The sequence below is a fragment of the Marmota marmota genome, unplaced genomic scaffold (genome assembly GCF_001458135.2).
Source record: "Marmota marmota marmota unplaced genomic scaffold, marMar, whole genome shotgun sequence".
Lineage (NCBI taxonomy): Eukaryota > Metazoa > Chordata > Mammalia > Rodentia > Sciuridae > Marmota > Marmota marmota.
In genome coordinates, this window is record NW_025999900.1 from 66,706,806 (window position 1) to 66,717,073 (window position 10,268).

A 10,268-nucleotide genomic window follows, 5' to 3' on the forward strand; every position below is an offset into this window, starting at 1 on the left:
TTCTCCTCCTCTTCTTCCTCCTCCTCCTCCTCCTCCTCCTCTTCCTCCTCCTCTTCCTCCTCTTCCTCCTCTTCCTCCTTCCTCACCCCAGGATTAAACCCAGGGTGCTTCACCAGTGAGCCACACCCCCAGCCTTTTTATTTTTTATGTTGAGACAGGGTCTCACTAAGTTGCTGAGGCTGGCCTGGAACTTGCAATCCTCCTGCCGCAGCCTCTGGAGTAGCTAGGATTACAGGGGTGCACCCCCATTCCCATACATAACTCCTATCTTTTATAATAAGCTAGTAAATGTAAATAAGTGTTTCCCTGGGTTTTTGAGTTCTTCTAGCCAATTAATTGAACCTAAAGAGAGGGTTGTGGGACTCTGTTTATAACAGTCAGTCAGAAGCAGGGTTAAAAACCACTTGGGCTTGAGCCTAGCATACAAAGGTAGGGCAGACGTGGCCATTGGTCCTGCACCTGTGGGATTCGATGCTGTCCCCAGGTAGAAGTATCAGAGTGGAGTTGGATCCGAGGATACCTTGCTGGTGTTGGCTACAGAGATGATGGCCTACTTGCTGGTGTGCAGAAGGCCCCCCACCTTTGAATTTTATGTATTTTTGTAGGGCTAGGGTTCAGACCCTGGGCTTCACCATGCATTCTACCACTAAGCCGCATCTCCATTCCCACATCTTTTGGAGTCACAGAAGTTGTCCATATTGATTGTTGTAGTGTGAGAGCAGAGGAGAAACAATTGGTTTTATTCTCCACAGGTAGGCTGTCAGAGATTTGGAGCTCAAATGTGGGTGAGGGTGTGGGTTAGCAGACACTCACCTTCTGCTGATGGACATGTGTTGCTGCCTTTGCCCTAGGAGAGCATTTTGGAACTTGCTTCTGAAACTAGCCATTTGCACGACCTGGCCACCAGTATCCCTCTACCTCCCAAGATGTAGACACAGCCCAGGGCAGGGGGCATGTTCTTGTGAAAGGCAGGAGAATAGGCGGAAGTTGGTTATTTAGGTCTGCTAGCAAGAGAGCTGAGAACATAAAGTTGGGGTGTTTGTCTGCCTTCAATAAGAGTGGTGGGGGGCTGAGGAAGCAGCATGTGGCAGGTGCCGACTCAAGTGGGCGCTGGGCTCTGGGCTCATTTTGTCCTCAGACTACATGTACTTTACATGTATTGCACACAGTTTATTTCATACATAGCTCCTAACACATTTTTCTTGAAAGGCAAGAGAACCATATTCCCGTCCTCCCAGAGAGAGGCAGTATGCATTGTTGTGTAGTGGAGCTCCGCAGAGCCCCACACCCCAGAGAAAGATGAGGCAGATGTCTAAGCAGCTCTGGCAGTGACCAGCAGCTCAGCCCATTAGCACCTGGGGCTCACCTTGAGTGCATGCTGTTCCTTCCCATTGATTGGTTTTGGAATCCTTGTCAAAAGGTGATTGTGGCTATAAATGTCAGGGTTAATTTCTGAACTTGGAGTTCTGTTCGATGGTCTACACGTGTGTGTCTCTTTGTGCCAATACCACAGTGTCCTGATGCTTAGCTTTGTTGTAAATTTTAAAGTCAGGATGTTTAAAGTGCGGTGGTATACACCTATAATCTCAGCTCCTTGATGTATGATTATGATTTCAGTATATATGTCTGCTTCTCTATCCATTCCTGGATATTTTATTCTTTTGGATAGTATTTAAAATGGATTGTTTGCTTGATTTCATTTTCACGCTGTCCGTTGCTATGATATAATTGCTATTAATTTTTATATATTGTTGTATTCTATATTCTTGCTAAATAAGTTTGTTAGTTCTAGGTTTTGGTCAGTTCCTTAGGATTTTCTGTTTCATATAAGATCATATCATCTGAAACTAGGAATTGTTTTACTTCTTCCTTTCCAGTGTGGATGCTTTTTGTTTCTTCTTGCCTAAGTGATGAAAAACGTCGTGAAGAAAGGCTTTGAGATGAGCAGCCAGCCCCAACCGTGACAGACTCCTGACCCCAGTTCATAGGGAGATCCATCTTTTACTCGTGTGGTGCGGAAGAGTTTGAGGGGATTCTGCATGTGTTATCCTAGTGATGTCTGATAATTCTGTGAGAATTAGGTAGTGTCTGCTTTTCCATGAAAAAGTGAGGCTCAGAGGATAAGCGCTGTGCCAGACAGAAGTGACAGTAGGCCACCTTCCCACCCAGGCCTGCTCACAGCCAGCTGCCCTGTCTGGCTGGCTCCCCAATGTGGACGAAATCCTGCCCTGGCACCACTCAACCCACCTGGGGCTTATCTGCAATCATGTCATCTTCTCAAGAAACCCCAATCCCAAGCCACGGGAGGTGGTGCACACCCGTAAACCCAGCAACTCAGAAGGCTGTGGCAGGAGGATTGCTAGTTCCAGGCCAGACTCGGCAACTCAGCGAAGCTCTGTCTCAAAGTGAAAAGGGCCTGGGATGTAAGCTCAGTGGGAGAGCTTGCCTGGGTTCAATCCCCAGTACCAAAGTAAACCCCAGGTCCCATCCATAGCCACCTGCTGGCGGGTGTCGCTGACATCTTCCTCTTCCTCTGCTGGAATTGGAAAATTGGAATTAAGCCATCAGCCCAACTTGGGAACTTCCAGGATGCTCCAAAGCAGAGGTGGGGGCTTCCTCTTTTGAAGAGACACCCTGTGTGTCTGGTACAGTGCTCACACTCAGTTGTTGACCTTGGAGGGCCCCTCCTCTCCACCCACCCTCCCCATCCCCTCAAAGCTCTCTGAGGACAGGTTCAGTTTCCTTCCTCCCTGTGTCCCCTGACACAGTAGGCACAGAGGTGTATACATTGCTGCCCCCCATAGTAGGCATTGAAATGAGGGCGGTGGTTGTGGCCAACCTCTGCAGAGTCCTGACCTGACAAGGGCCTGCTTGTGGGCTGCACGGGGCCCAGTGGTGCCCTGGAGCACTGTCCTGCTCACAGGGCTTTTTGGGTGGGCATGCACCCGAGGACCCTGTGCTTAGCAGTGTGGAGCACAGCACTCCCCAGAAATGTGTGAGGCCAAGGTCAAGTGGGGGCTCCTGGTGTTTCGTCGAGGCCATTGCCCTCCAACTAGTGTTCAGTCATTCCTTGGCTGGTGGAGGAAATAAATACCCTTTGGCCCATCCTGTTCAAAGACAGGTTAGCAGCGAATCTGGTGTCTTAAAACACACGTCAGCGTGTCTCCGGCAGCTCTGTTGCTGTGTGCTGACCCAAATGAGCAGACCTGTGTTCAGGAAGGCTTACCTCAGGATGGTCCTCCCCAGACCACACCAGGAACAGGCAGCTTGGCCTGTCCGTCATGGTGAGCCGTGCCTCAGCAGTTGGAACACCTCTCCTCACCCGGCCTCCCCTGCGTGGCTCAGGGAGCTGGAGCCTGAACCATGGCTCTTAAAGTCGGCGTCCTGAGGAACACAGTCATGATGTTGTCCGGCTCCAAAAGAGGCGCTGGTGCCGAGTGAGGAAGGGCTCCCTTGATATGGTGTGGACTCGGTCTTTTGTTTGTTTTTGTCTCCTTAGCTTTGAATGTATTGCCGCTGGAGACTCAGTTTGTGCTTTGGGGGAGAAATGTAGCTAGGCAGTTGTTAGCTTCTCAATTACAAAAGCTGTGAATCCACGCGGTGTGTCACCTTGTGTAACCAGCATTTTCCCACGTAGGAAAGTCTCTTCACACTATTTGCATGTGAAAAATAACATTGAAATATGTAGCAAAACCCAGAAGACAACCATCATGAGTGCAATGTAATTTCAACAAAAAGCAATTTATAAGCCAGGTGCAGGTCACCCACCTGTAATCCCCACTATTCAGAAGACTGAGCCAAGAGAATCACAAGTCCAGGCCAGCCTGGGCAATTTTTTTTTTTTAAATAAATATTTTTTACCTGTCAATGGACCTTTATTTTATTTATTTATATGCAGTGCTGAGAATCGAACCCAGTGTCACACATGCTAGACCGGTGCTATACCACTGAGCCAAACCCCAGCCCCAAGCCTGGGCAATTTATCAATACGCTGTCAGAGGCCAGGGCTGGGAAGCTAAAGTATCTGAGGGGCAGGTAGTGGGAAGCAGGTTGGGTCCGGCCAACCCTTTCACTGGATGCAGTTAGCCCTGGATCCTTTCTTCACTTAGTTAGGAAAGATTAGCAGGCATCCAAATGGATGGGATTCTGGTTGCAAGCAGAGTCACTGACCCTTTGAGGTCATCTCGAAAACTTCTTTTGTTTTCACAAGTCCCCAAATCTCACACAGGTGCCCTCACTTTTCCATAGCCACATTGTATTTTATTAAAGCTAACCTAGGTGTGGCCTCACCACCACATCATGAATCTGTCAGGTGTTGTGCTGTTGGCAGTGGTTTGATCCCTCCCCAGCCATAAAACATTCATTCTCTGAGCCTCAGAAAGAGGCAGCAAGAAGCAGTGCAAGAACAGAGCTCAGAGGAGACGGAGGAGCTGGCTCTGCTCCCTTTCGAATCCCTGTGTCTGCCCTGCTGGTCTGAGGTGTACAGTGGCCCCTCTGAGTGTCTCCCTGAAGAGAGGAGGTTTGGGCCTGGGGTGGACGCCCAGGATCTTGTGAGTAAAATTTGTCACATGTGTGGTACTGTGGCACACATCTGTAATCCCAGTGCCTGTAGGCTGAGCAGGAGGATCACAAGTTTGAAGCCAGTGTCAGCAGCTTAGTAAGACCCTGTCTCAAAAGTCAGTACTAGGGATAGTATTGCTTAGTAGTGAAGCACTCCTGGGTCAATACTAGGGATAGTATTGCTTAGTAGTAAAGCACTCCTGGGTGCACTCTCCAGTACCAAAACAAACAAAAAAGAATTTGGTGTTTGGTGTACACACACACACACACTGGGGATTGAGCCCCGGGGTGCTCTACCACTGAGCTGCATTCCCTGTCCTTTTTATTTTGAGACAGGGTTTCCTTAATTTGCTGAGGTCCTTGCTAAATAGCTGAGGCTGACCTTGAACTTGGAATCCTCCTGCCTCAGCCTCCCAAGCCACTGGGATTACAGGTATGCACCACCTCACCTGCCAGGGAACCGATTCATTTTGAAAGACACTTCATTGGTCAACAGCTACATTACCCTGTTATGGAAAAGGATGGAGGAGCATTGGGCTGGGAGAGTGAATCTCAGTGCAGAGGCTCCATCAGGCATCTGGGTCTGGATCTCCCCCTGGGGCCTGCATGCCTAGTTCACATGTGATCACCAGTCCCCTTGTGGCCTCCCTTCCTTACTGAGGCTTGTGGGTGAGTAGGGCTGGCTGGGCCCAGAGGCCGGAAGGACACATACGCCCATGAGCTAGAGCTGCCCAACAGAAGCCGGTAAACAAATGTTGCAAGAATCTAGGCAGAAACTTCCCTCAGAAAGTTTGTGAAGCACAGATCTATCTCAACACTTTTATCTACACTCATTGTATAATATCCAGAAAATTAGAAAAAAACAGCCTTTATACCACCATCTGGAAACATTTAAAATGTGCTTTAGATAAATGTATCAGCAAATATTCAGAATGATTAGTTTATTCATATTTATTCTTTTTTTGGGGGGTGGGTACCAGGGATTAAACTCGGGCGCCACTGAGCCGCATCCCCAGCCCTATTTTGTATTTTATTTAGACAGAGTCTTACTGAGTTGCTTAGCACTTCACTTTTGCCGAGTCTGGCTTTGAACTTGCGATCCTCCTGCCTCAGCCTCCCATACTGCTGCCATCACACCCAGCTAAGCTCATATTCATTAATGCATAGTATAATTGTCATTTAAGCTAATGTTTCCTTAGGAACTTTATGCAGCTGCTTTGTGATAATTTTTGTTTACTTGACCTCACAGTTTCAGTGGACAGAGACTTTGTGCCTCATTTTTAGTAGTGCTTACTTTACCAGTGCATGGACTTGCAGGTGGGAGGCAGTCATCCTTGCAGAGAAACTTTGAGCGAGGTGCAGTAGGAGAGCCTGCCCAGAGGCACAGGAGACCCCATCCAGCCAGCCCTGTTGCTAGACATCTTAGTATCTACCTGACCCTTGGCCTCATGTGCAAAGGGCCCCCTGCCATGTACACCTCTCAGCCTTGGTGTGAAAATGCCTTGCAACCTGGGGGCAGAGCACAGCAAGCACACCCAGCAGTTAAGCGGGCTGAAGCAGGTGTGCAAGTTCAAGGCCAGCATCTTCAACTTAGACCCTGTCCCCAAATATAAAAAAAAAATAGAAAGGTCTGGGGATGGAGCTGTAGTAAAGCACCCTAGAGTTCAATACTTAGTACCACAAAAAAGAAAAGAAAAATAAAATGCCCTGCAGAGGGGCCCACCCAGTGCTCAGCAATGCAGAGCGCTTAGGGTGATTCAGGACCTGGTAAAGCCACAGTTGGGGGCAGAAGCAGAGCTTGAAGGGCTAGTGGGCACGAGGTGGGGCTTCACTTTATAAGGAGTGTTGCTGGACTTCTGGAAGCACATCAGTCATGGCCAGCACTGCGTGGAGATGCGTCATACTGTTCTGGCCTGGGCTTGACTGCAGTGTCATCATGGTGTGACAGAGACACCTGGAATCATGCTGTAAAGTTAACCAGGATGTAAAATTGACTGACAGTGGCTACTGCTTTGACCTAAATATTGGAAAGATGCATCAGTGGATGTGTAACCGATGTGATTCTGCGATCTATATACGGGGTAAAAATGGGAGTTCATAACCCACTTGAATCAAAGTGTGAAATATGATATGTCAAGAACTATGTAATGTTTTGAACAACCAACAATTAAAAAAAAAAAGATGCATAGGATTTTAAAGTACCTTGAAAATATAGTTTCCCCGGTATACCCCTAGGGAGTATTTTTGGTGGTAGTACTGGTGGTATTCAGATAGAAATACCATCACAGAAAGAAGCCATTTAGTCGCGTCCCATTCGCAGCCGGTAGGGACAGGCAGAAGGGATCCCAGGGGTCTCTCAGGCACTTTTGCTTTTCCAGAGCTGTTTGTTCCTTCCCTGCCTGGGGTGACAGGGTGGCGCTCTCCTGATCTATTGTCTTTTCCTGGCAGAATTTCTCTTTCCTCAAATGGAGTCGAGTAAAAAGATGGACTCCGTGGGCGCACTGCAGACCAACCCCCCACTGAAGCTGCAGCCCGACCGCAGTGGGTCTGTGCTGGTACCCGAGCAAGGAGGCTATAAGGAGAAGTTTGTGAAGGCCGTGGAGGACAAGTACAAGTGTGAGAAGTGCCGCCTGGTGCTGTGCAACCCCAGGCAGACTGAGTGTGGGCACCGGTTCTGCGAAAGCTGCATGGCCACCCTGCTGAGGTGGGTCCCCAAGTACCACGCCTTGCCAGCAGCCTACTGTGCCTGTCCCTGCTCTTCCACCTCTCCTTCCTTCCATTTCATTTCTCTCGAAAGTAAAAGTCAACCTTGACGGCTTCAAGCCCAGAGGCAGTGAATGAGAGTCTCTGCCCAGCTTGTGAGTCCTTTGGGGAAAGTCCGTGGGATCCCATGCCTGAGTCTCTGAGGTCACCCTGTACCTGCCCCACCTGCCCTGCATCCTCCCCAGTTCCATCCTGTGAAGCCTCCCTTGGTGATGTTGGCCACTCTGTCCACAAAACCATGGTGTCCTTACCTCTGTGGCAGTTGTGTTTGAGGCACTCAGTGTTCTGTGGGCGGACGGGCACCAGCAAGTGTGTGTACAGGTGCTCTACTGCGCATGCTGGAGGGAGGTAGAGTCAGCATACGGTACAGGCAGGGCCTTGCCCAGATGTGCTTGCTCCCAGCCCCAGGGAGCCCAGCAGCCAGACTGTCCCCCCGCCACCAGCTGTCACCCGTCCTATCTTACTACTGTGGTCTTGCCCACCTAACCTAGGTAGCCAGCTTGGCTTTGCCCAACCTGGGGGCAAGGCGAAAGCAATGGCACCACAGGCTCAGCACTGATGTCCCCCAGCCGGGGGCCCAGGGCCTAACTGCACCTCAGGCCCAGGAGAGGCCTGTGGCAAATAGGGAGGGCAGCTCCCCTCCAGCTGGCACTGGCCTTTCAACATGCAGCAGAGAAGGTTCACTGTGGAGCAAGAACTGGTTGGTGTCGGGGCAGGAGCACCCAGCCTCCTGCAGCAGCACGTTTGCCTTCCCGTAGGACATGGCGCTTTCATGTGCTTCAAGAGGGGCTTTCCAAGGGAATTGAACTAAGCTGTTGTACGTAATACCTTCCTTTTGAAAAATTACCATTTAAAAAAGAATTCCGCCCTTCTCTCCAGAGGCTTCATGTTTAAACCAGATTGCCCGTGGCATCCTGATGCTCTGCCTATTGCCCAAGCTGGCGCCTGACCAGAAAGGGGGTGGGTCCTCGTGTCCAGGGAGCCCAGTGAGAAAGGGACTCTGCTCTAACGTCACTATTGTGTTTCCTCCAGTTCCTCGAGTCCAAAATGTACAGCGTGTCAAGAAAGCATCGTTAAAGACAAGGTATTCTTGGGCTGTGAATGAACTGTTTTGTCAGGAGTTTTAAGCTGGGTACCTCTCCACATAGTCTGCATTTGGTACTCTGGAGGCTCTGGAGCTCAGTTGCATCCCGGGTTGAACAGGTGGTGCAGCGGGCTTTGAGGCCCAGTACCATGTAAGCACCTGGGCAGAGGAGGGGGATCAGATCCCTGGGTGTCCCCTGTGAGGCACTTTGACCTCTGAGCCCATCTTGCTGTAACAACAGAGTGTCACCTGCTAAGACCCCAGAGGTTTATGAGGAGTCAGGGAGTTGGTGTGAGTGAGGTGCTGTCGAGGGCCGTCTGTGGTCTGCCCCTGCAGTCATCAGTTGATGCTCAGCCCTTAGGCTAGATGGTACCTTCAGATGTGCGCTAGTGTGAGGGGTTCCTTTGAATTTGTTCTCTGTCCTCTTCCCAGGCAGTGTCCATGCCAGCCAAGCCCATGGATGTCCCTGCCCACTTAGGGTGCAAGGGGCCACCCACTGACTCACCCACCGGCTTCCCGCTGGGGCCTAAGGCAGTCATCCACGCCCTGCTAAGCCCTGCCAAGCCCTGCCGGGCACACTTGTGGTTTAAAAGGACTCATTCTTAAAGCACTTAAAGATCAATAAAAATGTATGTGGTTCCAATATTTTGATTAATGAACCTAACAAGTTTTTAATGTAAGTCATTAAATTGTACAGTAAGATTCCTGCTCGGGGTTTTGCTGTCTTAAGCACTTGCAGAAGTTGAACTTGTCAGTCAGGGCAGTCTAGGTAAATGTAAAGTGTGAGGCTACTGGCAGCAGATGCCCCTGGTCTGCTGGGGACAGGGCACTCATTGGAACCTGCTCTGGAAGGCTTGGAAAGGAAACTGGCCCACCACCCCCGCATGCCTTTTCTTAGCATTCCCCTGCTAAAGACTTAGGTCAGTGATCACAAGAATGGCAGTTACTCGACCTGCTAACTGTGAAGGTGCTCACACACCCCTGACAAGCATGACTGAGGGGGTTGGAATCACAGGTTAAGGGGGGTATTGGTCTCTTTTGTTATTCAGAATGATGATCTTTATTTTTCAGTGACATTGATAGCTAAGGAAAGATTACTAGTTTTGCTGAAGAATCATTAATAAGACAGAGTAAAGCCTAAGTCCTCATGGTCAGAGCAGAGCCAGTGGGGCCCCAGGGGACCTGGAACACCCAGTAGTCCCCAAGTGGTATGGGCCTTCAGGCTTCTTACCTGGAAAAGGGACCTTGGAGTCAGTGATCTCAGACCTTTTCAGGGCTCAGACTCTGACTTGGCTACTCTGGTTGTTTTCAATCAGTACTTTTTTGTTAATACCTTAGACTCCAACAACTTAGGGAACTTAGTGGCATAGAAAAATAGCTGTTTTGATGACTTTTGTACCTTAATTCGTGACCTTTTTAAAAATCATGTTTATGAGGGATTACATTGTCTCCAAATCAGTTTTTTCAAGCTGCTAAATCTGCTCTTGGCCTGGGGGGCTAGGAAAGGTCTGTTGAGTGCCTGTTTCCCTCCTTCAAGCCTGGGGTCGACAGAGGGGAGTTTCTCAGGATCTTTCTGAGGATGAGGCACTGTGGACTGTTAGAGGGAGAGCATTTGTTTTCTAGGGGAAAATAAAATTAAAGCCAGGCAGGTTTTTATTTTTAAAGAAATATTCCATTATTAATGGACCTTTGTGCTATGTATTTAAAAGCTTCATTTTGGGATAAATATGAATTATAAGCAGCATAAACTCAGGAAAAGAAACCAAAATAAATGTTTTACAAATCATTCTAAAATATGGTCCCATGCAGTAATTGGCCTGGTTTCCTAGCAAGCAACCTATGCGCTAGCCTGTCTGCGGGG

General features: G+C 49.2%; 1 protein-coding gene across 2 annotated transcripts in view; it reads left to right on the forward strand.

The window, feature by feature from the left end:
- The window catches only part of Traf3 (TNF receptor associated factor 3), a 52,860-nt gene that overhangs the window by 10,362 nt on the left and 32,230 nt on the right, over nucleotides 1–10,268 (forward strand). For both annotated transcript variants that reach the window (XM_015495938.2, XM_015495946.2), the window contains exons 2-3: nucleotides 7,009–7,264; nucleotides 8,356–8,407. In XM_015495938.2, coding sequence (XP_015351424.1) covers nucleotides 7,026–7,264; nucleotides 8,356–8,407 — 291 coding nt within the window. In that variant the 5' untranslated portion in view covers nucleotides 7,009–7,025. The remainder of the gene's footprint in view (nucleotides 1–7,008; nucleotides 7,265–8,355; nucleotides 8,408–10,268) is intronic.